The following is a 13,442-nucleotide window of genomic DNA, read 5'->3' on the forward strand; positions in this document are numbered from 1 at the left end:
TGTTTATATCCTATAATAAAATAACATTTTATTTTAGTTTAAAATGGAATGAGATTAGATTCAATACATAACAATTCTGATTATAGCAATTTAAAGATGTATATATTCCACATACTGAGACATATATGCTTCTACAAGATAAATGATATTTTGCTTCAATGGGCACAAACACATTATGAGGCAATTCAGTTAAGGAAACACAAACCAAGTTCCTCTAATCTGTCAGGCAGTATCATAATTAGAGAAAAATTACTATAAAAGGAAATCTACTCTGTGATAGCTCCCAATTCCAACATCATCAGAGTTTAAACTTGTCAGAGATCAGAACTAAACAACTCGATCTGCCTAGGGGGCAAGTCCAGTGTAACACTAAGGAGGACAGAGTTTCCGAACTTACTCTGGAAAGCAGGTGGGCATACTATAAATGTTTGTTGGAACGGATCTGTCTGAGTGCAGATCTGGGTGGTCCCAGGTTGTAAAGAAACCCCCTGCTGGGCAACTCCAGGAACTGGTGCAGCAGATGACGGGTACAAAGCTGATTGGTAGTTTAGCAGTGAGACATCTGAATTAGCCAGAGAAAGAGTAGCAGCTGCTGCAGTAGAACTGGAAGCTAGAACACTGGCCTAAAAACAAAAGGATTGTACACATACATTAGTATAAGATGGAGATAAACAATATGCATATATCCTTAAAATTTTTTTAGAAAAAAACTTTTGAGGCTGGGTGTCAGGTAGCCCAGGATGGCACCAAACTCCTTATGCATCCAAGAGTGCCATATGAACTCCTGATCCTGTCTCCACCTCCTGAGTGTGGGATCTATTGGCAGGTACCACCACACTTGCTTTATGCAAGCTGGGGATATAATGCCAGGGCTTTATGCATGCTGGCAAGCACCGTGTCAACTGAGCTATCCCTAGCCTCAAAAAAGAAACTTAGAACAAAGAGTTGATTTATCTTATTTTATTGTTTTTTGAGACAAGGTCTTTCTGTGTAGTCCTGGATGGCCTGAAATTCATGACGTAGCTCAAGCTGGCCTGAAACTCACAGAGATCTATCTACCTCTACCTAGGATTAAAGGTGTGTACCACATTCGGCACTTAAACCAACAAAAACCACACTTATTCACTGCACCATATGTAAGCGGAAGTCAGAGGACAATTTGAGGGAGAGTTGGAGCTCTCCTTCTACCATACAGGTTCTAGGGATCAAACTCAACGTGCCAAGCTTGGCAGCAAGCACCCTTACTCATAATGGAGCCATCTTGCCAGCCCATAACTTAAGAAATTAATAACTTAAGCCCATACTTAAGAAATTTTCCAAGGCTGGGAATACACAGCTCAGTAATACAGTGTTTGCTTAGCAAACAAGAGGTCTGAGATTCAATCTCCAGTGTAAAAATAATTAATAATAAAGAAATACTATGAAGTTGAGTAAGTACATAAAGAGTGGCAAGTTGTTATTCTTTGGTGCTGTACTGGCTGTAACTATATAAAACTCAGCTACTTCTGCACAAAAATTGCTTCATAGGAGATTCCACTAAAATTCATAAGCATTTCTATTTAAAAGGTAGACAAAACTAAGAAATTAAGAAGCTTACATCTTTAGAAACAACAACAAAAGATTAAGTATTTATTAGCAAGCAAATACAATGCCACCCTTTTAAGATCACTATTCAAAGAATCCTTGAATAAAGTAAAAGCCTACTGGAAAGAGTGGGTTATTTGATTAACTTAGTAAAAGTAGCAGCAAGAGTGATTCCCTATTCAGAGCCCATATACGCAGACTTCTAAGGGTATGGGGTAGGCCTGTGGTTAAATGCTATCAGCATAGGACTGACTGACACAACATGTATGTCAGTCTAGTTGGTCTTTCATTACATTTGCCAAGTAGAAAATTATTTTTTTCTTTTTTAATAGGGGAGATCGAATCTCATAATTGACCTTTATTATTACTGCATGTGTATGTGCGTGATAATACTTATGAGTGTGGGCATGTGTGTTCTACAGTCTGGGGACAACTTTTGGGAACCAGTTTTCTCCTTCACCTGTGAATTCTCATGCTGAAACAGGCTTGCATGGCAAGTACTTTTACCTGCGGAGCTATCTTGCCCAGGCCCTCCCACAGAAAGTGCTGAAGAAGCAACAAAAAAACCAACACAAGGACCGCTTTCTTTGTCTTACTGCCCCACTTAGGCTTGTTTCCACAACCGTTCCCTCGGTACCTGATTGTGCACTGTGTTGAGCTGGTTGCTGAAGCTCATGGTTAGATTTGTGCTTGTATTTGGCGCAACATGTGTAGTGAAGGGACTCTTGATCTGACTCACTGTGTCATACATGTGAACCCTCCGCTTGCAGATCTCCATGTTCTGGAAACAAGACTTAACACTGAAAAAGATTGAGAATTTATTGAATGAACGCTGAAATTTAAACAATAAAAAACTCAAAACATACATGGAAGAAAGTATTTCTTCCAAATATTTTCAGGAAAAAAAGAGTCAAGGGTTTTTATGGTAAGAAGAAGAAAAATAAAGACCTCTCTTTAAGTCACACAAGTTTTCAGAAAGAGAGAAAGGCTTCAGTGAAACAAAACCACAGGCATCGAAGTCACAGCTAACTTGATCGTTCCCTGTATAGAATGGCAACGACACCACAGCACATCATGGCAAAAAGATTGTACCACACTCACTGGTTGCTGTGTGGAAAATCCAGAAGGTGCGTCATCGTCACAAACTGATGGTTCAGAGTTTTCAGAGGAGTGATTCTCTTATCTGCGTCAATCGTCAGCATTTTCTTTAAGAGATCAATGTATTCTCTCCGATCTGCCTTCTCTGCCAACATGTCTGTTCCCTCTAAGTCTGTAGACATATTTACCTTCCAAAGAAAATTAGAAATATTATATTCCTCTACTTAAGTTAAATAGTAGATTAAGGATTTACTGTGTCTGCTTTTCTCTCCAAAAGAGAGAAAGCAATTTAATACTAGCATTTCAGAAAAGAGAAACCTGGGGAAATAAAGTTTAATTACAGAATAACCATTTCCACAGGAGGAAACTCTTCTGTTTATGTGTTACACCAGAGCCAAATTGATTCTTGGCATTAAATTTTTGAAACAAGTTAAGCAAAAAATTTTGTTTCTTATTGAAATATACAAGTTTCTATTGTTGAAAAGATTAAATTGCATAGTACAAAGTGTTTGAATTTGGAATACAATAAGCATTCTCAGTAACTGTGAGCTCTTAAGCAATTTTTATTTAGTAGAGAAAATGGGATGAGAAAGAACCCTTTATAAATACTACTCTAAAATAACAGCATGAAACAAGACTCAGTGAGCAAAAGCAAGGATGAGACAGACAGGTTGACACTTGTTAAAATGCCTGGGGTCAGAAGTGTTTCAGATTTCAGAGCCTTAAGATTTTGGAATATTGCCGGGCGGTGGTGGCGCACGCCTTTAATCCCAGCACTCGGGAGGCAGAGCCAAGCGGATCTCTGAGTTTGAGGCCAGCCTGGGCTACCAAGTGAGTTCCAGGAAAGGTGCAAAGCTACACAGAGAAACCCTGTCTTGAAAAACCAAAAAAAAAAAAAAAAAAAAAAAGATTTTGAAATATTTATAGCTGGGCAGTGGTGCGCACACCTTTAATCACAGCACTCGGGAGGCAGAGGCAGGTGGATCTCAGTGAGTTCAAGGCCAGCCTGGTCTGCAGAGTGAGTTCCAGGACAGCCAGGGCTGTTTCACAGAGAAACCCTGTCTTAAAAAACCAAAGAGATTTTGGAATATTTGCACAGACTTCACCAGTTGAACAGCCCTGACGCCAAAATCTCAACTTTGAAATCTGCAAAATCTGAAAGTTTTTTAGTACCTCTTGGTGCTCAAAGAGTTTCAGATTTGAGAATATTTTTTAGTTTGTTGTATTTGAGTTAGAGACGCTCAATCAAGTATCTTTAAACTATCCACTGTTAGCATTCAGACCTTGGGGACTCAGCCCACCCAGCGTCCTGACAACATCATCCTACCTAAAGTCCCCTTTAAGAGAAACCCTCTCTCTCCCTCTCCACCCCCTCACAGGTCGTGGAGGTCATGGAGATGTGTCTGCACCTGCGTGCTCTCTCTCCTCTTTCTCTCCCTTCCCCTCTCTTCCCAGGAGGTCGCTCTGCACCTCCTCTCTCCCTCCTCTCTTCCTCTTCTCCTTCTTTCCTCAACCCCGTGAGTGAGTGCCGCCTGCATCGTGCCACCGTGTGTCTTTCCTTGTGACTCTACCCACCGTGACCACCACCGTCACCGCCATGTCTGCATGGCGTGTCTCTCTCACCCTCGGTGGAGCCCCTCAGCTCCAACTCACCAAGCTCTCTCTCCTGCCGTTTTACAAAATCCACTCCTAGGACTCAGATGTTCTTTTAACACATGGCAAATATTAGCGTGTATCATCCTCACAAGTGTGTGTCTCTGGTGAAGCACCACATAAACTCCTGCCTTTCTAAGCTTGTCACACTTACCTGAGCCATGTCATCTAAACAATTAAAAATGTACTTCCGGGCTTCTTTTGACTTTATGCCAGTCTCCAATTCATGTTCTTCGGGTGTCTACAAAAGATGGATTTTTAAAAAACTCAACATTATTTTCACATTTTTATTTAAATCTGAAGCCAGAAATCAAAGAGTCTATACTGCGGCCTTGTCAACACAGATGGCAAAGACAGCAGCAGCCTGAACATCATACAGTGGAGGGAGGGATGTGACCTCACTAGGGGCATCCTTTCAACGGTGCTGAAACAGGTGTGGCAGCAGCAATACTGCACAGCGCTGAAGAAGGTCAGGTGGACGGGATGCCACCATTTCCTTTACACTTTTTGGGCATGGACACCAGACCCTAATACAGGCTCAGAGGCCGAGTATCAGGAGGTTAATTGATTCCTTACATGGAAGAAGGAGTATGCTCAGAATTAAAAACAGACCCTTACTTCAGGAAAACCCCTAAGGCCTGAAGGGGGCAGTTAGAGAATCAGGCTGTCTCACTGTGCCGGTGAGAGAGAGCTCTGTCCCAGTCACTACGTCTCTCCAGCCCTTCACACCACTTACTGAGCACGAGTCTCCATAGTTCCCTCAACTGCTGGCCCTCAACATGCGGCACAACCTCAGCCAGCTTAACTGGCTCCATTATCTTGATTTCTGTCCATGCACAAGGCCTAATGGGTATAATAAAACCACTTTTCAAAGGGGTTCTCCTTCAAACACACACCCTTCTCCCTAGTTTCCTTCCTTAAGTCCAGAAATTACTAACTAAAATCTAAATTTAAAGTTGTAAGGAAGACACACCTTAAGCCTCCACAGTGGGTACCCCAAATTAGGATCTCTGTTAAAAAACCTGGTTGTTTTTGTTCCGGCACTGAGAAGATATTCAGCTGGCAGGCCTTGTGTTTGTGAAATATAACGAATCTGAAAAATCAAAACCAAACATCAATTTCAAGTGGAAAATATCAAAAGCTTTTACACTGAAATATTAACTCTAGCCAGAAAAGGGGTATATTATGAAGAAATTAACTCTCTAATCAACACAATTGAAATATACCTGTAAACAATCTATTCACAGAATACACAGTCACAGAAATACCCAAATATTTACTTAGTAACTACTGTGGAGTCTATTTCAAAGAGAACTCACTTTTGAAATATTTTTAGTGAAATCTTTTTTCTCTCATGTCAGACTTTTAATAAAAAGTTAAAAAAAAAAAAAAAAACAACTAGATTTCTGGGGCAGACCAGAATAGTTTCCAACTCAGAATAACTAATGAAGACAGCCTAGGCCAGTGCAAGAGCAATGCAAAGCAGTGGCTATCACTGAGAGGTCCTGAGGACATACGCAGTCAGAAGGTATGTCCTGATGGATGCAAGTTACATACATATGCAAATTATGTGTTTCTTCATAGACTTTGTCAACTGTGGGGACTAGAGAGATGGTTCCACAGTTAAGAACACTTGCTGCATTTCTTAAAATTTAGTTTGTTCAGTGATAGGATTCTCAAATATGTAGAAGAGTGCTATGTACAAGATTGGCACTTGTATTTGTTCAATAAATAAATTAAGACACTTTAAAAAAAATAAAATAAATATATACATTTTAATTTAAATATATGATAAAAAAAAAAAAAGAACACTTGCTGCTCTTGCAGAGGACCTGGGTTCAGTTCCCAGCACCCATACAGCATTTCACAACCACTATAACTCCTGTTCCAAGGGACCTGATGCCCTCTTCTGGCCTCCACTAGCACCAGGAATACATGTGGTTTACAGACATACATGCAGATAAAACATTCAAACGCTAAAATAAAAAAAATTTAAAAAAGAATTTATTAATTGTATTATGTAATTATCAGCATGTCATTTTTCTTAATATCTTTCTTAATCTACAGTCTACCTGGGAGCAAATAATGTTTTACTCATCAATGAGTTATTACAGTAACTCAAACAGGATGGCCATCCTATAAGGACAGATCAAGACCCTAAGTGTAAGAACTTAGAATTATAAAGCTATTAGAGGGAAACTGATAGGGAAGCTGTAGAAAACTGGATTTTGCAATTACTTCTTGAATATAAAATCAAAAAGTGCAAAAACAGGCAAACTAGGCTTTTTTTTTATTTAAATACTTTATTTTATTTTATGAGCAGTGATTGGTGTTTTGCCTGCATGAATGTCTGTATGAGGGTGTCAGATCCCCTGGAATTGGAGTTACAGACAGGTGTGAGCTGCCATGTGGGTGCTGGGAATTGAACCCAGGTCCTTTGGAAGAGCAGCCATTGCTTTCAACCTCTGAGCCATCTCTCCAGCCCCCAAACTAGGCTTCAAAGTAAAAAATATTTGTGCACCAAACACTATCATCTACAGCTAAAAAGGCAGCCCACAGAATGGAAGAAGGAATGTGAAAATTTCATTCGGCAATGATTAACACAGAATAGAAAAATCTACAACTCAGCAACTAAAACCCAACCATAGTAAAAAAAAAAATGGGCAAGGAACCAAAACAGACATAAAATATCCAAATGTCCAAGAAGCACATGGAAAATGATCCAGTGTCATTAACCATTAGAGAAATGCAAATCTAAATCACAATGAAATAACACTTTACACTCATAAAAATGGCTAATTTTAGAAAAAAATAAAAATAAATAATGTTATCTACACTGTGAAGAACTAGAACCCTCAGGCACTGCTGGTGAAATGTTGAGATCTCTGTCGAAAATACTTTGGTGACCCTTCAGAAAGGTAAGTACAGTTACTATGTATGACCCAGTGATTCCACTCCAAGCTATATGTTGGGGACTTTCCTCATTTGGAAGAATCATTGCCTAATATGTATAAGGTTTTATGTAGCACTTTTAAATCAGAGGGGAAAAAAGGAAGGAAGGAAGAAAGGCAGACACAATGGAATATTAAATTCAGCCATAAAAGTGATGTTCTGATACAAGTAAAATAAATCTATCACAGAGCACCACTTTCTATGTGATGAATATTTATGATAGGCAAATTTACATAGAGAAAAAAATAGCTTAATATTTGTATAGAGGTAAGAGGAACTGAGGAGTTTGGAGAAAAATAGGCATTGATACTAAGTGTTATTATAAAATGACAGAATGTCCTAAAACTGTTAACGATTGCACATTTCTGTAAACATACTGAAAACCCATTAATCCGTACACTTCAAATGGTTAATACGTATAGTATGTAAATTCTAACTCTATAAAGTTATTTTTATAAAAAGCAAACAAAAAAACCTTAGCTGGACCCTGCTGTATGAATCCTTTTTTATAACCCAGATGCACCAACATAAACCATCCCCATCCTGTTCCCCAGCAGCATCCCATTCATTCAGCACAGGCAAACTACTTCCTCCTATGGCCCATCAACACATTTCACAGAAATTTTCACAAGGCCCATATCCTTTTTCTTTACAAGGAAAGCTCTGATTGCTATCTCAGCTTCCACTTCCTAGGAAATTTACACCAATCTGCTGCTAAGCTTGAACAACCGGTGCCACTGAATAGCTGGACTATGAACTGCATTCCTGGAGGCTGTAATTGGTTGGAGCAGAATCCATAAATCCCCTCAAGCTGCACAAAAACAATGTGTGTATATTTTTGGGAGTGGTGGATCTACAGCTTCATTAGATTCTCAAAAGTGTTTAGAAAGGACTAAGAATCAATGTTTGGTTCAATTCTGACTATGAATTTGCATCATTTCCTATCCCTCATACTTTTTTCTTTTAAATGAGAAAGTCAGGTTTTTTCCTTACAAGGAAGGAAATATTAAAAATTTACAAAGCACAACATAACTGGTTACGTATAACATGAGCAACCTATTTTATAATTTACTCCAAGTCAGTTCTAAATGAGACAGGATTCTAAGCTAAAAGAAAACAATGTTTTGCTCCTTTTTTACCTTCTAATTACAAATAACTATTTATTTCTCAACAACAAGACAAAACACATGTATTTGGCATGTGTCCAGATGGTGTCAGCTGATGATAGACTGGTGAAATGCATGTTTCTACTCTTAGAGCGGCCAATATTGTATATAGTCTTTTTTTTTAAGAGCAAGAAATGGGAATTCAAATTATTTCCACAGCAAAACTTTCTTCAATGGACCAATTTCTTAGAAAACAGTCTTCTAAAACTTGTCAGTTTTAACACAGTAGCAGTATTTTACAGCTTTATGAGTCAGTCAAAGTGGCACACACCTGGAATCTCAGTACTTGGGGAAAGGCCAGGAGTTAAAGGCTAGTCTCCACAACATAAGTTCAAAAAATGTTTCATAACTCAGATGACTGCTCTCATAAAACCTATTTCAGAAGAGACCTAATCTGTACCACAGATTCTGAAACCTAATGTGTTCAGTTACTGTGTTCTGAGCTATGTATAAAAAAAATAATGACAGTTCTGAGTGAGCCAAAGTTTACTCCCAAAACTCCAATTAAACCTTACTTTACTTCTGTCTTTCAACTCATGAGACACAGTTGACTAAACTAGAGTTAATCAGTGTAGGGCTAGAAAAATGTCAATCATGTATACTATAAATAAAACCTTTCTTTATCACAGGGATGAAAACACAAGTTTAGACCAAATGAATAGTAGAAGGAATTATTTTTGTTTGGTTTTTGTTTTTGCTTTTCAAGACAGGGTTTCTCTGTGTAGCCCTGGCTGTCTTGGAACTCACTCTGTAGACCGCATAGCTAAGAAATATTTTTAAAAGAATGGATTAGTACACATTTCTGGTAGGTATTAATATAATAGACTATTTGTCCACATCTATATTATTCATTAGGACACCCTTACTTTTTTCAATATTGTGTGGTCTGTTTTCCCAGATTGCTATAATAAGCACTCTTTGTATGTGCGGCCCTGTGCAGTCTGAGTTTGTGTTGCTTTCCATGTCCATTCAAATAAGCACTTTGTCTTACCTGATCATACTCTGAAGCACCAGGATAAAGAGGCCATCCCAGGAACAGCTCAGCTATAACACAGCCCAGTGACCACATGTCAATAGCTTCACAGAATGGTAATCCAAGAATAATTTCGGGGGCTCTAGCAAATACAAAGATAAATAAAATAGCAAACATTACTTGGGGAAATTAACTATGGATGGTGACTAAATCCTGCTGCAGTATCAGCAACAGGCACATTTGTTTAAGGAAACTGAAAACCATCAGTACATAACTACTCAATCAGAACTCAAATTCAGAAGTTTTAGCCAGGCAGTAGTGGGCACAAGACTTTAATCCCAGCACTTAGAGACAGGCAGATCTCTGTAGGATCTCTAACCTACAGAGTGAGTTCTAGGACAGCCAGGACTACACAGAAACCCTGTCTTGGAGAAAAAAAAATTCAGAAGTTTTGAACTGCAAAAAGCTAATATAGAATATAATGTGTATCCTACAATCCCACCGGGGTTCATAACAGTGCTCCAGAATTGAACACATTAATATCTCTGTGATAATACACTGAGTAAGCATATTAAGTTGGCTAAATAAAGACATTAACCAATCTTGTAATGGTTCAAGGCAGGTCCTGATGATACAGGAGTTTATATTAAACTTGGGAACATGTCTGTTTTGAGAGCTTTTTAAATATTAGAATTACAAATAAAAGATTGATTTTTCTTCTGAGTACCTTAGTTGTTTTTGCTACCTTCATGACAAAAATAATTTCTGACAAAACAATATTTGCAACAGACTCAAGAGCCAACCTACGAGAGTTTGAACCTCAGGCCCATCATTTAGTAGCTGCCACCAATTAACTTCAACTCTGTGCCTTGGGTTTCTGATAGGCAATGCAGACAAGCGGGAGTACCTATCACACAAGGCTGTTACAAAGTTTAAATAAATTAATAAAATCTTGGGCCGGTGCTTGGCACATAATAAGTATATGTAAATGTTAGGTATAATAATAACTATTATTATTACAGTACTATTATTTTAAGCCTTGAAATATGCACTTTTAGAAAATTAATTTTCATTAATGCTTCAAGTACAATAATCCATAAAGCACCATATTACATCTACACACTAAGAGTGCTCTATAGGTGTACACATCTGAAATGAAATTACTACTCCCACTGACAACAGAGTAGGAAACTGAGGCAAGGAGAGACTTGCCTAAAACTAGTCAGGAAGTGACAGAGCAAGGACGGCTCTCGCACTGACTCCAGAATTAAATGCACCATACTAACTACATATTCATCTTCATTCATTTATTTGGGATGGTGGCATGCATGACAGTGAATACTATGTGCAATGGATAAAAGGGTAAGCCAAGCCTGTGGACCTGAGTTCTAGTCCTAAAATCCACATGGTAGGAGGAAAGGACCAACCTGCAAAAGTTATCCTATGACCTCCACATACATATTTCCCCCACAAAATAAATTAAGAACAAACAAAACACTAAAATCTCAACTCCCCAAATTAGGAGAAAATAGGTTCAAAAAGAAATGACAAAGACTAAGAGTACACCTCAGTGGTAGGACATGTTCTTTCTTAGCACATGCAATGGGCTGATTTGATTCTCAAACAACAAAGACAGGTAGAGTGAATGGCAACAGGTAACACAAATATCAGTAATGATAATGATAAATGACAGTGTATACTATGTGCTGTGCACTTGTAAATTCTTTATAAATATTAAATCATAAGTACTATTGCATGTCAGCAATTCTTAAGTTGCACATGTTTTCACTTTCTAACGTCTTACAAAGGAAGATATATTTCAGTTTAGTGGCAATGCTGTTACTTTCATCTTGGAGCCAATTAGAGCACTTTAGAGTCAATGAGATAAAAACACTATCTCTATATGACAGATGAAGAAACTGAGGTTAAAGTTGTCTGAGGCTATACTACCAAATGATGGTACCTAGACAGCCTGGATCTAGGATCTGAACTCTGATACCTTCATTACTTTCTCTAAAAATTTCCTTTCCTTCTGATAAATCTAAGAATTTTGGGTCTGAAAATATATTAATGATACAACTCCCTCATGTAAAAGGAAAACAAAAAAGCAGATCCCTCCATGAAGAGCCATCTAACTGGCCATACATCCTCACAGACTGCCTAGGTTTTCCATATTTTAGTTTCAGGTAATACACGATTATTGTTATGCTGTGTGTTGTGTGTGTTGAGTTGTCTGAGCACAGAGGGTAAAAAGATTCACTGGTTACTACTGTTGTTGAGTTTTGGCTGTCTGCTGTTTTGGTATTCTGAGACAGGGTCTTGCTATGTAGCCCCACTTGGCCTTGAACTCATTTTATAACTGAGGCTGACTTTGAATTTGGGATTCTCCTATCTTGGTCTCCCAAGTGCTGGGACTACAGGCGTGCATCACCATGTCTTGCCTAGGATATTTTCCCAAAAGATAGCTTCTACAAGTAATTAAACAATAACACCCTTAGGAAACAGGTAGTTTGCAAGACTCCACAGATTCAAAGACATTTTCTTTCTTTCTTTTTTTTTTTAAAGATTTATTTATTTATTATGTATACAGAGGAAGGCACCAGATCTGATTACAGATGGTTGTGAGCCACCATGTGGTTGCTGGGAATTGAACTCAGGACCTCTGGAAGAGCAGTCAGTGCTCTTAACCTCTGAGCCATCTCTCCAGGCCCTCAAAGACATTTTCTGACCCTTACCCTGAAATAGTAGATCTAGGCCTGTTCAGACTCATTCTGCTAGACTAGAAAGCTAGAGTAGAACAAATAATGTCACCAGTTTTTGTAGCATTTGATGTGAACTTCAGTTTTGTTCACTAAATAACAACCCCCCATCGTTACACCCATACTGGGTGTGCTTACACACTCCTGAAATCTCATCAAGAGAATGACTGCAAATGTGAGGCCCATCTGGTCCACATAGTAGTTCCAGGACTTTTCTTACAAAAAAAGAAAGAGAGAGAGAGAGAGAGAGAGGGAGAGAGAGAGAGAGAGAGAGAGAGAGAGAGAGAGAGAGAGAGAGAGAGAGAGAGAGAAGGAAAAAAAGCGATTGGTCGTGATGTTGAAAGTTAACTATAACCATTTATGACTGATGGAATTTCAAAATTCAATTAAATTCTAACCATTATGGCATGTTCTTAAGATCACAGAAGCCTGATAGGAGAATTAATAAAGCTGAGAATAGGAGTATCCAGGAAAAATATAAAAGCTTTTCTAAAATTGAAAAAAAAAAAAATGTCTTACTTTCAGTGAGCAGCAACATCAATTTCCAAGTTCACGACAGTGCCAGAAATAGCTGGCAGGGCGAGTGCACCTGGCTTGGTGCCAAATAAAAACTGGGCTGAGAACATTCCAAGGCATCAACTGAGAATCCGGAGGTTGTAGCAGCCCTACCTTATAGGAAAGCATTTCTGAAAAGGTAGATCAGGAGGAAATGGCTAGCCAGCCCAGTTTTTAACTTCTTTAAAAAAGAACAACGTAAAGTTTCAAAGAAATTAAGGAAAACACTAATTCCAGCCTCATTTTACAAAACCAAACAGTGAAGGTTGGCTGGAATCTGCTTTTCATCCAGTCTCCTGGTTCTGGAATGACAGAAGCAGCTAAGGATTCTCAGGCAGAGCTCACACAGGACAGTAACTCTTCCCTTACCCAAAAGAAGTGCTAAAGAAAAACCTCACGGACTTAAACTAGTGAAAAGTACAAATAAAAGTGGATTTGGGAGGGAAGGGAGGGAGGGAGGGAGGGAGGGAGGGAAGGAGAGAAGGAGGGAGGGAGGGAGAGAAGGAGATAGGGAGGGAAGGAGGGAAGGAGAATCAGAATAAGAATGAGAAAAGGAAAAAGAAAAGAAAGCTGCTGCAGTGGGAGCTTCTCATCATTAAACATGTTCATCTTCACCTCTAGTTAGTGAGGATGAAGTGTTTTCCCTTTCCTGAACAATTACAGCCCCTCTAAATTGAGATTGCAATTGTTGAAATTATTCTC

At 38.7% G+C, this 13,442-nt stretch overlaps 1 protein-coding gene across 4 annotated transcripts in view; it reads right to left on the reverse strand.

Moving 5' to 3' along the window:
- Hipk1 (homeodomain interacting protein kinase 1) overlaps positions 1-13,442 on the reverse strand; it is a 51,850-nt gene that overhangs the window by 19,307 nt on the left and 19,101 nt on the right. For all 4 annotated transcript variants that reach the window (XM_006980801.4, XM_076574746.1, XM_076574748.1 and 1 more), the window contains exons 3-8: positions 9,445-9,568; positions 5,309-5,428; positions 4,490-4,576; positions 2,686-2,870; positions 2,222-2,384; positions 398-623 (exon numbers count right to left, since the gene is read on the reverse strand). In XM_006980801.4, coding sequence (XP_006980863.2) covers positions 398-623; positions 2,222-2,384; positions 2,686-2,870; positions 4,490-4,576; positions 5,309-5,428; positions 9,445-9,568 — 905 coding nt within the window. The remainder of the gene's footprint in view (positions 1-397; positions 624-2,221; positions 2,385-2,685; positions 2,871-4,489; positions 4,577-5,308; positions 5,429-9,444; positions 9,569-13,442) is intronic.

The sequence above is a fragment of the Peromyscus maniculatus genome, chromosome 6 (genome assembly GCF_049852395.1).
Source record: "Peromyscus maniculatus bairdii isolate BWxNUB_F1_BW_parent chromosome 6, HU_Pman_BW_mat_3.1, whole genome shotgun sequence".
NCBI classification, from domain to species: Eukaryota; Metazoa; Chordata; class Mammalia; order Rodentia; family Cricetidae; genus Peromyscus; species Peromyscus maniculatus.